The sequence below is a fragment of the Erpetoichthys calabaricus genome, chromosome 6 (assembly GCF_900747795.2).
Source record: "Erpetoichthys calabaricus chromosome 6, fErpCal1.3, whole genome shotgun sequence".
NCBI lineage: Eukaryota > Metazoa > Chordata > Cladistia > Polypteriformes > Polypteridae > Erpetoichthys > Erpetoichthys calabaricus.
In genome coordinates, this window is record NC_041399.2 from 34,956,727 (window position 1) to 34,974,560 (window position 17,834).

Below are 17,834 nucleotides of genomic sequence, written 5' to 3' on the forward strand. Positions count from 1 at the left end.
GAGGTTTTTTGGGTAAGGAAGAAAGAAGTTTTGAAGTAAAGTAGTTCTACTTACTAATCAAGGTGCCTGAGAGTGGTGACGTGTTGCAGTCTGTACATGTCAAAGTAATGATCCTATCAACCTAATAAGAATGAGTGGCTATCATCGATTTACAGATTATTAACCACTGCCCTCCAGAACATGTTCATTAGGTCTGCCATTTCTGCAACAATAATCATATCTGGCCATTTCTCTGGAAAAGCCATGTAAGCGGGCAATGGAGCAGAAGGTGACTGTACTTTAATCTTAAGTCTGAGTTTATGGCAAAAAGTCTATATACTAAACCATGTACCTTGCAAAGTATTTATGTATTTGGTGGCTTTCCTTATAGTTCAGACTCATCACCATCTTTTTTCTTGGTTGCTCTGTTTGGAAACACGTGCGTCATTCATCTCTGCCCTCTGAACTGCTGTCGGTTTACCATTAATTGCCTTTTAAAGTCTCATTTTTTGGATACTTATGTTATCAGAGGATAACTCAATGGTCCTGACAGCATTGGGGTATTTAATCTAGTCTGATGCCCACTTGTGGTTATCCCATTAATAATATTTGCTGGAGGTATGCTTTCTGAATTCTCTTCCTACGTGAGAGCTGGTAAATCTTATCTGGGATTCATCGCCAAAGTTACATTAATCAGCTGTACAGCATATTTGTCTTAACAGAATAATTATGAAGAATGCCTATTTTTTTGTTGTTCTTCAATTTATTCCACTTGTTACTTATTTTGATACTGCAATTAAATATAAATCAATTTTACAGTTTCTTTCCAAAACAGTAGAGTATATGAAGTAAAATCAAGAAACTGTCTATTAAACTTATGATCTGTGTGCAATGTGAATCCTCACAGGATTTTTTTCATTAATGAAGATGCCCAAATATGACGGTGTTCATTTATTAATCATATTCTAATAAAATGGAGCTAACAGATAATCTGAAAACTAAATTCGCTGCTTCAGTGAAGCTAAACATCTATCATTCCTAAAGCACAGTTTCAGTCAGCAATGTTGATTGACTGGAATTATCCTTAACAATGGACTAAACAAACTTCCACCCACTTATTATCTTATTGTGACTAATTCAATGCTATCCACTGCACCAAAAAGACAACTGACTATATAAACACCATAGGTCTATGTGTGTGTGTGTGTATGAACAAATTACTAGGAACATTATGCTAATGCTGGGCAGGCTCCCCTTTGCTCACAAAACAGCCTCAATTCTTCATGGCATGGATACCACGAAACGTTGGAAAGATTCCTTTGACAGTCTAGTCAATGTGGACATGATTGCATCACATTGTTTCTGTAGATTTCTCAGCTACACGTTCATTCCCATCCCATCCCAATCCATTCTACCACATAACAAAGGTGTTCTACTGGATTCAGATTAGGGAGACCACTGAAGAACACTGTGCTCATTGTCATGTTCATGAAACCAGTTTCAGATGGCTTTACTTTGTGACATGGTGCATTATCATGCTGGAAGTAGCCATTAGAAGATTGGGGGAATTATGGCCATGAAGAGATGCACATGGTCAGTAACAAACAGGCTGTGGTAAAGATTTTAGGGGTAACTATTGACTCTGACCTGAATTTTAAATCACATATTAATCAGATTACTAGGGCAGCATTTTTTCACTTAAGAAATATACCAAAAGTTAGACCTCTTATAACACTGCAAGCTGCTGAGAAATTAGTTCACGCTTTTGTTTTTAGTCGACTAGATTACTGTGACGCACTCCTCTCAGGACAACCCAAAAAAGACATCAATTGATTGCAACGAGTGCAGAATACAGCTGCTAGAATCTTATCTAGGAAAAGAAAATCCGAGCACATCTCTCCAGTTTTGATGTCACTACACTGGTTACCCGTGCCACTTAGAATTGACTTTAAAATACTGCTTATGGTTTACAAAGCCTTAAATAATCTCGCTCCATTTTATATTTCAGAATGTTTTACACCTTACACTCCAAATCGTAACCTTAGATCTTCAAATGAGTGTCTGCTTATTATTCCAAGAGCTAAACTTAAAAGAAGTGGTGAGGTGGCCTTCTGCTGTTATGCACCTAAAATCTGGAATAGCTTATCGATAGAAATTCGCCAGGCTAATACAGTGGAACACTTTAAAAAACTGGTAAAAAAGCCTTTAACATGGCTTTCTCATAGCTTCATTTTAGTTTAATCCTGATGCTCTGTATATTCAATTAATTATCATTATTATTCATGGTGGCTCCAAAATCTGTACTAACCCCTACTTTCTCTTCTGTTCTTTTTCCGGTTTTCTGTGGTGGCGACCTGCGCTACCACCACCCGTTCAAAGCACCGTGATGTCCCTACATTGATGGATTAAAGGCCAGAAGTCCACATGACCGTCATCATCAAGTTCTTCCATGAGAACCCTGAATACAATGAGGATGATTGAGGTCATTGATGTTAGGTAGAATGCCTAGAGAGGGCTGGGTGGTCTCGTGGCCTCAGAACCCCTGCAGATTTTATTTTTTTCTCCAGCCATCTGGAGATTTTTTTTGTTTTTTCTGTCCTCCCTGGCCATCGGAGCTTACTTTTATTCTATGTTAATTAGTGTTCTCTTATTTAAATTTTTATTTATTTTGTCTTTTTTTTTTTGTGAATTTCCCATTGGGATTAATAAAGTATCTATCTATCTATCTATCTATCTATCTATCTATCTATCTATCTATCTATCTATCTATCTATCTATCTATCTATCTATCTATCTATCTATCTATCTCTTTCTTCATCATGTCACGCACTTTGAGCTACATCATTTGTATTCAAGAGATGATTGATTGGTATTAATGGGACCAAAGTGTGCCAAGAAAACATTCCATCTACCATTATACCACCATCACTAGCCTAGATGGTTAACAAAAGGCAGATTGGGTAGAAGGTTACATATTCAAAAATAAAATGTCAAGTATTTGCATATACTGTATTTGTCTAAAGCAGGGGCCCTTAATTGCGGTCTTGAAGGGCGGCAGTGGCTGCAGGTTTTCATTCCAGCCACTTTCCAAATTAGAGCTCAGTCCTTGCTGATAATGAAACTTGGTATGTAAATCTATGTCTTGTTGGCACTTTCATTCATCAAAGACAAACTTTAGTTATAGTGACGATTAGAGGTCCTCAATTACAGTCCTGGAGGTCCACAGTGGCTTCAGGTTTTCACCAATTCTTAATTAGAACATATTAATTTACTACTACAGCAATACATTTTGGGCTTAATTTACAATTCAGAACCCTTAATTGCCTATTTTACTTTTTATTAGCTGCATTTAAGTTTTAATTGTTGCCTGTTTTCTTAACCAGACATTAGTTAATAATAAAATGCAGATAACCAATAAACCAGCAGCTCTCCAGCTAACGTGCTTCCTTTTAAACCTGTGTGAAGGCACCATGAAGTATCTGTGTTAAAAAAACATTTAGAAATAAATGAGAGGGGAATTGGAAGGACTGTTAAGTTTAAATCTGTTCTGATCCACAGAACTTATAGCTAATGTTCTCTGAGAAGGAAACTCTACAGTTCAATCTTGGAAGAATGAAAGCACTAACAGGCAAACAGTTAAATACCAAGTTTCATTATCAGCAAGGACCGTCTTTTAATTATGAAACTAGTTGGAAGGAAAATCTGCAGCCACTGTGGCCCTCCAGGACTGTGATTGAGGCACCCTGATCTAAATAATCCATAAAAGCAAATGAAGAATAATAGTCTGTTTAAGGCAAGTCACGACAGCAATTGTTCCCAAGTTCAGTCTAGAGGGACCCCGGTGGTTGAAAGTTTTTGCTTTTACTTCTGATTTTCACTGGAATCCTAACTTAATCAAGCATACCGTTATTTCCTAATAACTACATTTTACTGTCAATAAAGAAATTATGAAACTACACTAAATAAATAATAAACACTTTATCACTTCTCTGAAATATTAGGCAGAAATCCATACAACAAAGCAATGAACACCTCCCACTTTAAAGTGATACATTTAGAGTAATCTAGTAATTAAATGTCTCGATGTTTCGGTAAGTCCACTCCCTCTGAGTTATGATTGTTGCATTCATGGTGAACTTTCTATGACTCACAACAGTTACTCTGAAATACGGCTGATGTCTCCCGAGGTTCATGAAAACAGGAAATTTACAACTACACATGCATTTTTTCTCCTTTCCCAACTTTTACAGTCAGAGGTAGTTTAATATAGCACCTGCATATCCACATACTGTAAAGGAGGTGATTTCCTAATGGACACAACTTTGAGTGTGAATTTATTTTTATTATTTTTGCTTTTCCCATTAGTAAAAGGTCCTCCATGTTCTACCCAATGTTGGGGCAGAACCAAAGAAAACATCTGCAGCCGTTCATCAAGTTTCGGTATAGTTGAGTTTGTAAGGTTGTGTTAACACAGTGTGTGAGGCAGTTTTCCATCAAATTATCTTAAGCTTTTAAGGAATTCATTATATTTTGAAAATGAATATAGGTTTGTTCTTAAGTACAAACTGTGAAAGTCTCTGGCTATTCAGAGTCAGTGCTAATTTCATTTCCTTTAACTTTTTAAGTTCATCTTTAAACCATTACCCAAGTTAGGTCTTGATGTATGACAGATGTATTAGAGTTGAATCTGCACATATTTATTATTATTATTATTATTATGCTTGTATATCTGAACTATTAGAGTCAGGAATTACAGCAATTTCAGGCAGCAGAAAAGTGCAATAAAAGGCTATGTAAGTGTGGAATATAACTCAAAGAAGGTTATTGCTCATATTCGACATTGCATTAGTGAAATGGCATTTATTCTGTGCAATCAAGGTTATTACCTTCCAAAAAAGATACACTGCAAGAGCACAAAAAAGCCTTAATAGAAACATTCAAAGAGGTATTCATTGCTCTGAGAGGTTTGGAAGCCTCATTTTTTCATTTAGGAACTTTTCTGAAATCTACTAGAGGTGCTTAAAATGCCAGTTGGCTAGTAGTTTAGTCATGTGGCTATCTGGGTAGACTATAAAGGTTCAATGTTCCTCATTGTAACACTATGAAAGACACTTTACAACACAGGAATCATTTTTATGATGATCTGGTACTCAGCCAAGAAAGGTCACTCGCCTTATTCTTCTAATTTCTCCAGAGTAACATCACGTCAGGTTTTGAAGGTCTCTAAAGTCTCACTAAGTGTCCATAGTTGCCCGTGTAAAGAAAAACTTTCAAGTGTTTGTATCAGTGCTTTTATCTGCCAGTAGTTCATCCATCCATCCATTATCCAACCCGCTATATCCTAACTACAGGGTCACGGGGGTCTGCTGGAGCCAATGTAGTTCAGTTTTATAAATCTACATTATAATACGTAGGCAGCTACCCTCCAGGAATCAAACACAAAGCTTATACTGATCAGTCTAAATACTGATCATTAAAAACAAGTGGCTTCTAAGGTAAAGCAGGGACGTTAAATACTGGTCTTACTGGATCAAAATGGTTGGCAAGTTTCTGTTGGAACCAATTTCTTAATTGCAGCCTGCTGTGAGCCTTTTATTAATTTTCAAATAGAATTCACTTTCCTATAACAGGTTTTTTGCAAAATGGCCCAGATATACAAGTGTATCTGCATAGAACCAGCCAAGTTTTTGGCATTTTCTTAATAGAACTTTAAGGACTCTAATTGTATGTAGGCAGCTTCTAGAAAGTGGTCTAATTTCATATGACCAGTTCAGGTATAGGGTGCTGCAATTGGTCAGTCCTGGGTATGAGCCCTGGGGTCAGACATTGACTGTGCTGAGTCTGCATACTTGTCCCCTATCTCAATGGATTGTCCTCCTGGTACTCAGGTTTTCTGTCCACATCCCAAGTAAAAGTGAGGGCAGTTGTACGTTGTGTTGGAATGGCACCATGTAAAGGGTCACCTCTCACCTTATGCACTATGCAGCAAGCATAGGCATTAGCTCTTGATGACCACAACCTGAATGAGAAGGTTAGGAAATAGATACATGAACAGTGCATGTGTAAATTCCATTTTACTATCCATTAGTGTTACAGTTATGTACTGTGATAATTGGGGCTGCTCTAGTTCGTTAAAAATGCTTGCTCAGTTAAAGCCACTCTGTTAAAAATGTTTAAAAATGGGCCAGAAGCTGAAATTCATGGAACAATTACTGGGTGAGTGAAGAAATGTGTTATTGTTGCAAGTGCGTCTGTCAAAATGAACACTAGGTCTATCTTTTGTTTAAATTCAAAGTGTGGATGTCAGTTCACGTACAGTGTCATCTTTTATAATGGTAGAGACATGTTTCAGTATCACTTTAGACTGGGTTTCCTTAATTACACTCTACTTACTGTGGTATTACCTGTATAATTACAGAGTAACTAAGTGTTATTACCTTGTATTTACTATGTAATACAGTGTAATGCTATAAGTAACTACCCAATAGTAGTTGTTATTCCACAGTTTTTATAAGAACATACAGTATGTATATAAATTGTGGAATAACAATTACAACTGAGTGGTTCACCATAGCATTACAGGAAATTACATGGTAAGTACAGCGTAACTAAGGACACCTAATTTAAAGTGATACCCATGTTTCTTGCCCAAAAGACAGCAAAAGGGCAATGTTGCCAACAATGAAAGGAATACCTACAACCGAAGAAGTGATGATGTCATTAAAAATAACAGTAAAAATAAATAACAATAAGAGCAGCAATAACAAAACATGCAAAACTAAAACTATTCAAGACGATGCCAGTTGAGGTCCTAATAAATTCTTTGTTGAATGTCGTATAGCGCCAACATTGTGCAGAGTTCAAGTCAAGGGAGGCTATTCTTAAGATTCATAAAGCATTCGTGAAACCACATCTGCAATTATGAAGGGTTTTTCTTTGCTTTACATGCTGCAAAAACAATACAAGAGTTTTAGCAAAAGTCTAAAGAAGGATGACATGATACAAGCTTTGAGAAAAAAACTGAAAGAATTGAATCCTTTCTTCTAAAATAACTATAACAAGATGTTGCGACTATACATCACAAGTGAGCTGCGGTTTCTGATTTAGCAGCTAATTAGGAGACTGTTGCCAGTTTAAGTTAAATAATCTTGACAAACGAGATAGTAGTAGGCAGTTTGTGTTTGCTATTGGAGGGCTCCACTACACGTATTTGGAAAAGTGCATGAAACAATTTGAAATTCCTTCATGAGTGCAAAAGAAAAAATAATAAAGTAGGAGAATAAGCAAAATGTTTAAAAAGTATGAGATGTCATTCAAAAATTTTGAATCAAGACTGAGTAAAATTCAAATGAATAACTCTTCATAAAGTAGTTACATCTTGTCATTTTCTAACCCATTTATTACAGAAAAGGGTTGCGTAGGCAGGGTTTCGTGATGGAGCCTATCCCAGCTAACATAGGGTACAGGGCAGGAACAAACTCTGGACATTGCACTGGTTTGTCACAGTGTGAACACACACACACCCACGCTAGGGCCCATTTAGCATCACCAATCAATCTAACCTGAATGTCTTTAGAAAGTGGGAGGAAACCAGAGGACCCGCAGGAAACCCACGCAGACATGGCGAGAACATGGAAACTCCACGCAGGGAGGACCCGGGACACAAACCTCTTTACTGTAAGGCAGCAGTGCTACCATTGTGCCTTCCTTCAATTAGTGCCCTGATGATAGGGCTGGGCGATACGACCTCAAATGAATATCATGATCATTTAAGACATTTAAATCAATTATTATAAATTTACAAACATTGTTAACAGTGTTTACTTGTAATAGTATCTACACTGGTGTATTACATTATAAGATTAAAGATTATGCTTTAAAATTATGCTTCGTTTCATTGTCATAATTTATAGAAATACAATCAAAAATGTCTATTTACCATTTTATGGAAAATTTTAGCATTTTTCACAAAACATATTTAAACTTTTGAATATTTGTGAAATGCAAACCAATTCTATGTTTATATGTTGTGAGGGATGGCTGGGATACCTTCATATTAGAAGGACTGGGTGAGAGAACATGCATAGGGCATTGCCTCCCCCAGAGCACTAGATGGCAGCCCCACGGTTTCCCACAGGGCATCATGGGAATTGGAGTTTTGTGATTCAGCCCTTTTGGGTGCCATGGGTGCTGCAGGGTCTTGGGAGTCCTATTTCGTGGGGCTCCAGCCTTACCTGGAAGTGCTCCCAGAAGTCAGTATTTCCGGGGATCACTTAAAAGGAGCTGCCAGCCATTACTCAGGGAGCCAGAGCTGAGAGGAAGAAGGTCAAAGTTTGCTTGAGGAGGAGTGGAGGCGGAAGGAGACAGACACAGAAAAAGACAAAGAGAAGAAGTAGAAAGAAAGTGCTGTGTGCTTTATTATTGTACTGTGTTGTGAAGGTGAGAAATGGTTTGGAAAGAGTTTCTCACACCTGAATAAAAGACTACGTGTTGCTTAACTTGTGTCTGCATCTGTCTGTGTTGGGTTTGGGAAGCGGGTACTTGTGTGTATATATTAAAAAAATTATTTAAAATCTAAGCCTTTTCTTTTTACACTTTTTTACTTTCCTCTAAACCCTCCCAAGGGATCTCTTTAAAATATAAATCAATACATAGCCAACCTTTATAATTTGTATTTCTTTTATCATATATTTCACATAACCTTGTTATGCATATATCCTTAAATTGTTCTGTATTAATTTACTATTTTTTATGATACTAATCTCACATCTTATAAATTTTCAACAAAATCATATTAGAAATAATATATATTTTGTAAAAAAAGATCATGGCTTCAGAATTGTTTTACTGTTAAAGTAAACCTCAAGTTTCCTGATTTACTATCAATAAATGGAAAATTAATGTTTTACTTCCCTTGTGAATTTTCTATTACTCAGTAAGTAATAGCTTTAGTTATATCGTTCCATCTGCATGAATCTCCTGCATATTGATTTTTGTTAGCAAATGCTTCTATTAAAGACTGTTGCTTTGGGAAATCACTTCAGCCATGGCTGCACTTATTAGTTTCTCTTTTTTTTGCCATGCACTCTTCATATTCCACATCACTATAGTAGTGTTTTAAAATAAGGAAATAAGTTGTTTGTGTTATTTACAGTCACAGCAATGATTTTTCGTCAGGGTTTCCATTTGACTTGAATGTCCTGTTTCATGAAGCCAAGATAAGACCCAATGATGGATACTCTTCTTATTCAGACAGAAGCTCTTCTTTCTTTCTATCCAACTCAACCCTGCCAGTGTGGGTTCAGCAAAAGCATTCACGCTATCTCAGGCCAGGTACAGTGCTTTAATTTTAACCTAGCTGTTGTTACCAAGCTTCACTCGGAAATTTTTTAAGTCAATGGGCCTCAGTTACAGTGCCATTGGTTTATAAGATGTGTCAGAAGTATTCTGTAATTAAATAAGTATTTTTCTGTATATAATATTTGTATTTATTTTACCAGGAGCTAATATTATGAGTTCTCTTGAGCTGCTTACTGTTAAACATGCAACACACAGTCCTTGGTGGTGTTGGTGTGAAAGAAATTGCAGAAGAACTCTATATTAAAGTGTCATTCTGTAATTTTATTACAAAGGTGATTTAAAATTGATTCACCCAAATCTAAAGCTCCTTAACATCTTGACTTTCCATTAACATCAAATCCTAAATTAGTACTGCCTCAGTATAAAGCAGATTTGAATAAATGTCTACCAACAAAATATTATAAAAGTTACTAATTACCTTAACTCACTTAAAAGTACCGTCTTGTTCTCTTCTAATTACATTCTGAAAAACAGCATCACCATCAGCTACAGAAAAAAATTGTGCTTCATTCTATTCAATTGTGGTTTGGCTCCACTGGATAAGTTGCCATGTTGTTGTTGTTGTTTTTTTATTAATTTCTTCTTTTTAAACTTTAAAAAGTTCTTAACATTGATTGGTATTGTAAACGTAATGATGATATGCAGGTGGAAAGGCTATGCACTGATAAAAAATAGACTGTACATCTGTTTATCTCGGATTTATTGTCACATGTGACACACCCCGAGATCAAATGAGATGAATGACAACGCTGTGTGATAGTTTTCTCATTCCTAACTCCAACTGTTTTATCACTGTGACACCCTGCCACTCTCTTTTAATTCGGGTTAGTTCGATTCATGAAGGGGTTTTACTCAAACTGTCTGTGGATTGTCAGGTAAAACTGGGTCTCAATGCCATAAAGGCTGGAAAACACTATAATCCAACATGCCAATGAAATTTTTACTCAAAAGTAGCTGAAGGAAAAAAAAAATTAAACGCTCCCTTTGATGAGATGGCACTTTTATTGATGCTCTTATTTAAACCTTGTTGTAGGTTTGCTTTAGATTACTTTAGATACACTTTATTAATCCCAGTTCTTTGAAAATTAAAGAATAATAAAACCAGCAGGAAGACGGGTGCTTAGCTTTCCAACACCCAGGCTCTGATGTAACTACCAATATTGTCCAGGTCCCATCGTTCTCCACATTTCAGCCAAAGCTAAAGGATCAATATTTTCACACAGAATACTTATTTTGATGTTGTCAAGAGAGGATATTTTGCTTTGTTATATTGCCTTTGAATTAATTTGTAATTACTCTGTTACCCTTTCTTTCCTTTATTTAAAAGTCAATGCTTTTATGGCGGCACTTGGTCTGCTATGGAGTGGACATGGACATATTTGCAAATGTTGTGTTCTCAATTCTCATCACTGGTCTGCACTCTGATGCATTTCAAAATGTAGCTGGCCTACAAGAACTATACTTTAACCAAAAAGAAGACACACACACACACACACACATTTTGTACCTACCTGTAGGCATTGTATTTCCCCTTGTATTTACATTACATGATGGTTGACTGTGTTAAACATAAGCTTTTATTTTAAATATTTATAATCACATATTTGTAATAATTGTATAGAATACAAGGCTATCATAAGTGTTCCTAATAATCATAAATTAAATTGAATAAGAATTAATGGTTTTTGTAGTAATTCAATGTTGCTTTCCAAAATGTACAATAATGTTCAAGGAGTGAGTCAGTTACTGGCAGCCATATATTTAACTTGTTCATTTACTGTACCTCACTGATGTAGCTCTAATATTTCCATTTTGCTTTACTTAGATTCTAATATATTTTCTAATTTCACAAGAGCTTCGTAGTACTAAGATTAAAAATGCCCTTTTTAATTATAAAGGCACGCCACACGCAGATATCTCTTAGCATGCTAACATCCCCCCTCCCGTCTCCCCACAAACCACTACTGACCTGCCTGCTGTCCTCATGACAGATATTCCTGCACAAATAATGGTGATTAACATTTAATCTCCAATTAAAACTGAGTAGCGTGCATTAAAAAGTGATGATTTGCAAGATAAACTGTCATTTTAGCACTAGATTAGTTGCGTTGCTTGCAAAAGAAAAAAAAAATCCCTGCAGTCCTCTGATCCATTTTAGCAAATTTAGCTTGGTTACTGATGCCTCAACACCTGAGGTGTAAAGTTCATGTGAGGCAGTCAGGTTCTGCATTGAGCTAAAATCGAACTCACCACTGCTAGATGCTTCATTGAGGTTCAGCAGTCCTCCCCCTAACCCGCCGTAACTATGGCAACTGTAGGTTCCATTACCATTGATGTACAACACCTCCTGCGCAGAAGAAACAGCTGATACCGGGAAAGTGACCTCGCCTGGTTCTTGTTTATACTGTTTCTCAGTAGAAGCAGATTCATCCTGAGGAGAGAGAATAGAAACATTTTGTAAAAAGATGTGTTGCATGTTGAATAGCACATAAAAGTAAGAATTTCACTGTACTCTGTACCTGTGACAGTAATGACTGTGCAAACTATGCAAATGCACTCTACTTTTACTGGTAACATTTTGTAGATCATTCACTTCCACACATAACGCTTTAATTGCTAGGTCACTATAAATTACTTTCCAAAACTAAGAACAAGGTGTGTAACTTCATGAAAGTCATCTTATTTCAACTTTTGTTCCAAGAAGATGGCTTAGTAAATCATGTGACAATTTTCTTTAGCATCTATACATATTTAAGAATTTTGGGAATAAGAAGACATATGGTTATTGATTTTTATAGTTTGGATGTTGCCTGTTCAATTATGTTTTCTTCTATTGTGTATTTAATTTTTGCCGCTTGAAGCCTAATATCTGCATTGATCTACAGATTGCATTTTTATTGCTCAATCTTTCTGGTCATGACAAGTTGAGGCTACAAAATACTGTATATTTTTATAGTTAAACAAGCATAAAGCTAAAAAATGAACAACATAAAATACATTATGTTCTCAACAAAAATGATGATTACAAAAAAACACTGATTGTCACACTGAGGGTTACAGTGATATGAAAAAGTTTGGGAACCCATCTCAGCCTGCATGATAATTGACTCTACTTTCAACAAAAAAAGATAACAGTGGTATGTCTTTCATTTCCTAGGAATATCTGAGTACTGGGGTGTTTTCCGAACAAAGATTTTTAGTGAAGCAGTATTTAGTTGTATGAAATTAAATCAAATGTGAATGTGGGTCCCCTTGTCATTTTGCTGATTTGAATGCATGTAACTGCTCAATGCTGATTACTTGCAACACCAAATTGGTTGGATTAACTCGTTAAGCCTTGAACTTCATAGACAGGTGTGTCCAATCATGAGAAAAGGTATTTAAGGTGGTCAATTGCAAGTTGTGCTTCCCTTTGACTCTCCTCTGAAGAGTGACAGCATGGAATCCTCAAAGCAACTCTCAAAAGATCTGAAAACAAAGATTGTTCAGTCTCATGGTTTAGGGGAAGGCTGCAAAAAGCTATCTCAGAGGTTTAAACTGTCAGTTTCAACTGTAAGGAATGTAATCAGGAAATGAAAGGCCACAGGCACAGTTGCTGTTAAACCCAGCAGGTCTGGCAGGCCAAGAAAAATACAGGAGTGGCATATGTGCAGGATTGTGAGAATGGTTACAGACAACCCACAGATCACCTCCAAAGACCTGCAAGAACATCTTGCTGCAGATGGTGCATCTGTACATCATTCTACAATTCAGCACAATTTGCACAAAGAACATCTGTATGACAGGGTGATGAGAAAGATAGATACTTTATTAATCCCAAAGGGAAAGAAGCCCTTTCTGCACTCACGCCACAAACAGAGTCGCTTGTTGTATGCAAATGCTCATTTAGATGAGCCAGATTCATTTTGGAACAAAGTGCTTTGGACTGATGAGACAAAAATTGAGTTCTTTGGTCATAACAAAAAGCACTTTGCATGGCGGAAGAAGAACACCGCATTCCAAGAAAAACACCTGCTACCTACTGTCAAATTTGGTGGAGGTTCAATCATGCTGTGGGGCTGTGTGGCTAGTTCAGGGTCTGAGGCCCTTGTTAAAGTCAAGGGTCAGATGAATTCAACCCAATATCAACAAATTCTTCAGGATAATGTTCAAGCATCAGTCACAAAGTTGAAGTTATGCAGGGGTTGGATATTCCAATAAGACAATGACCCAAAACACAGTTCGAACTCTACAAAGGCGTTCATGCAGAGGGAGAAATACAATGTTCTGGAATGGCCATCACAGTCCCCTGACTTGAATATCATCGAAAATCTAAGGGATGATTTGAAGCAGGCTGTCCATGCTCAGCAGCCATCAAATTTAACTGAACTAGAGAGATTTTTTATGGAAGAATGGTCAAAAATACCTCCATCCAGAATCCAGGCATTCATCAAAGGCTATAGGAGGACAGTGTCTAGAGGCTGTTATATTTACAAAAGGAGGCTCAACTAAGTATTGATGTAATATCTCTGTTGGGGTGCCCAAATTTATGCACCTGTCTAATTTTGTTATGATGCATATTGCATATTTTCTGTTAATCCAATAAACTTAATGTCACTGCTGAAATACTACGGTTTCCATAAGGCATGTCAGATATTAAAAGGAAGTTGTTACTTTGAAAGCTCAACCAATGATAAACAAAAATCCAAAGAATTAAGAGGGGTTCCCAAACTTTTTCATATGACTGTATAACTCAACATAACGTAACTCATTCAGCTGTTCACCTCATTCACATATTTTAGGCAATTTCTAAAATTAGTACAATGCAACTTATTATGTCCTTAAAGGCAATTAATTAAAATGAAATGGGTATGTTCTAAATTCAGCAAAAAATACACATCCAAACAAAATGTCTTCTTCTCAGTCTAAATCAACCGTTGCCAGTGCAGAAACATGCATCTGACATGTGCTAGTATTAGGCCTGAAGATGCCCGATAGCTGACAATGTACCATCTCACAAAAAATGCATTGTGATTCTGAAAACAATTGAGTCTTGGCGGGGACAGAGGTGGGTTTAAATATGGGCAGCATGGATAGCCACCCAGGGCAGCATCTTGGCGGGTCTGGCACGTGGCACCCAAAAAAAAATGTTAATGGGCATGCACCCCAGGAAGGGCACAGTATGTACGGAGAGGGGCACCATTTAAGCAACTGAAAGGGCACACTCTCCAGACACCAAAGTGACCCTCCGCTGTCTAAGTCTAATAGTACAGTTTGCCTGTTATAGACACTGAGGGACACCATCCCCATCCAAAGCTTCAAATTGTCTTTGACCAACACTGAGCATGAATGTTGCAAAACGTCAGTCAAATCCAAATAAAGAGTTAAATCCAGTGGACTATAGCTTACAGGTTTACAGGAAAACTGCAGACATCTTAAGATGGACAACTGGATGACAATACAAATTGATTTTCCTAATTGTAATAGCTTGAAATAACTTTAATATAGGTTTTAGTTCCCACTTATGGAGCTAATAGTAAAAGACAGAGGGAGAGTGAGGGGAAAAAAGCAACAGTTTGCTCCGACCTTACAACACATGGAGCCTTATTTACATTATTAGGATAGGAGAAAAATATATGGTGGGTCATTCAAAAGCATATTGTGCCTATTCGAGGAATGCCCTTTCACTTCTTCACTTGGACAAATAAATAAGCTTCCAAACCTAGACTATACAATAGGTACATATTCAGACTCCTACACTTTTTTGTTATTATACTTTGTTGCAACCTTGTGCTACAATCATTTAAATTCATTTTATCACCAAATCAAGACAATACTCAGTACCTCAGAATAGCATAGTAATCAAATAGTAGTTTAGGAATTTTTGCAAATTTATTAAACATAAAAACACTTATCACATTGACAAAGATTTTCAGACGTTTTGCTGTGACCCTTGAAATCTGGCTCAGGTGTATCCCATTCTTTTGATCATCATCATCATCGAGATGTTCCTAAACCTTGATTGGAGTCCACCTATGGTCAAATCAACTGATTGGACAGAATTAGGAAAGGCGCTCACCTGTCTATAGAAGGTCTAACAGTTGTCAATGTGTATCACAGCAAAAAGCCATGAAGCCATGTCTGCAGAGCTTTGAGACAGCATAGATCTGGGGAAGGATACAAAAAAATCCTTGCAGCACTGAAGGTTCCCAAGATCACAATTGCATTCAAAGTTCTTAAAAGGAAGAAGTTTGAAATGACTATGACTGTTCCTAGAGCTGGCCCCCTGGCCAAATGGAGCAACAGTGGGAGAAGGGTCTTGGTAAAAGAGGTGACCAACAACCTGATGGTTACTCTAGATGAGCTCCAAAGAATCTGTGTGGAAATAGGAGAAACTTCCAGAAGGACAACCACCACTGCAACAGTCTACCAATCTGGGCTTTATGACATGGAAGCCCACTTGGAGTTTGCAAAAAGGCACCTAAAGGACTCTCAGAGTGTGAGAAACAAGATTCTCTGGTCTGATGACACCAAGATTGGGGCAATGCCTGGAGGAAACCAGGCACCGTTCATCACCAGTACCATACCATTCCAACGGTGGAGCATGGTCGTGGCAGCATCATGCTGTAGGGATGTTTTTCAGCAGCAGGGACTCAGAGACTAGACAGGATTGTGGGAATGCTAAACAGAGATATGCTTTATGAAAAACTGCTGCAGAGCACTCTGGTCCTTAGACTAGGTGAAAGATTTTTCCTTCCAAAACGACAATGACAATAAGTACGAAGTAAGTAAACACGAGTGGCTAATGGACAACTCTGGAAGTATTCTTGAGCTGCTTAGCAAAACAAGACTTGAACCCAATCAAACATCTCTAGAGAGACCTAAACATAGTAATGTAATAAATGTAAACCCACAACCTAACAGAGTTTGAGGAGATCTGCAGACAAGAATGGCAGAAAATCCCCAAATCCTGGTGTACAAAGCTTCTTGTGTCATACTCATGATGACTCCAGGCGGTAAACGCTGCCAAAAGTACTTCAACAATGTACTCAGTAAAACATCTGAATACTTGTGTCAATGTCATATTTCAGTTTTTCATTTTTAATAAATTTGCAATCATTTCTAATATCTTTTTTGACTTTTTCATTCTGGGGTATTGAGTGTTGTTTGATGAGGGAAAAATTAATTTAAACGATTTTAGTTCAAGGATGAAATGTAACAAAATGTGAAAAAGTGAAGGGTCTGACTACTTTCCTGATTCAATGAAATTAAATATTATACCCAAATTATGAGACATGCAAACAGGCACCAGTCCTTACCTTCGTTTTATATTCTATAGATGTCAGAATAGATCTGCATCCACTTACAGCCTATTCTGGAGTCATAGCAGATCAAATTCATTTATCCAAAGCTCAGTCTAACACAGTGATATTTCACACACTGATTGAACGGTGTCTAATTTTGAGTATTTCCATACTGCTGAGATTAAACCGTAAAATTAAATTAAAAAGGTTTAGTAAATGGATGGATAGAAAAATGCTAATGTCACATCTTATACAGTATCATATTGCCTTAGGGATATGCTCTCCAACTAAAAAATGGAAATGTGAAATTGATAAGAATGGGGAAACTCAGCTATTGTATCAAATTTTGCAAACATTGAGATGCACTTTCTACAGTGGGAGCTTGAGTAAAGCTTCACTGTTTTTTTTCTCATTCCCTTCTTAGGCTATGGTATACAATTACAAGAGAGTAGTATGTTGAAAAGTCAGGACTTGATTACATTTTTAAAGCATGTAATAATATTATAAAATAGAAACAGAAACTAAGTCTATTATGGCAGTAATTTGCCAAGCCCATGATGGGTTCAACAACTTGGATTAATTCTTTTATTCTGGGGATATCACTGTCTGTCAAAAGTAAGAAAGCAACCAAGCTCAAGGAATCATTGTTCCAATACGTTGAAATGGTACAAAAATTGTAGTAATGATGTGAAAATAATTATTTTCATCTGAATGATTCCATTTTCAGTTTTTATTAATCCAACTATTATAAGCAAAAAAATCTTGAAAGTAGGTAACAAGTCATTCTCACTCAAAGGGGCCTGTGAACAGGGCTCTTTATAACAAGAATAGAAACTAATAATTATTGAAATTTTAAGAAAACAAACATATTACAATACTTTTAATTGACAAAGACAAAAATCCTAAAGGTAAAAAGGGAGAATCTTCCATCCATCCTTCATCACCCAACGTCTCCAGTTCAGGGTTGTAAATTGCCTCTCCCAGGAACACAATACACGGCTGGGAATCTACAGGGGATGTGGTATCAGACACTATCAGGGTAAAAAGTGAGGAGCCATTTATGTAAAATACTGAAAATGTAATCTATTCATTTTTTTTTTTAAATGGAGGATTTGTAAGGAAAACTCTCAAGTTTTCCATACTATTTATCTTTCCTCCCTCCATTTTTTCAACCTGCTCAATCTAATTCTGGATTGTTGGAGATGGTGCCTA

At 36.8% G+C, this 17,834-nt stretch overlaps 1 protein-coding gene across 11 annotated transcripts in view; it reads right to left on the reverse strand.

Moving 5' to 3' along the window:
- The window catches only part of LOC114653270 (nucleolar protein 4-like), a 540,745-nt gene that overhangs the window by 117,237 nt on the left and 405,674 nt on the right, over window positions 1-17,834 (reverse strand). For 3 of the 11 annotated variants that reach the window (XM_051929107.1, XM_028803474.2, XM_028803477.2), the window contains one exon: window positions 11,590-11,770. The exons of 6 other annotated variants lie outside the window; for them this stretch is intronic. In XM_051929107.1, coding sequence (XP_051785067.1) covers window positions 11,590-11,770 — 181 coding nt within the window. The remainder of the gene's footprint in view (window positions 1-11,589; window positions 11,771-17,834) is intronic. 2 more of the 11 variants (XM_051929110.1, XM_028803476.2) reach the window with 1 other exon arrangement.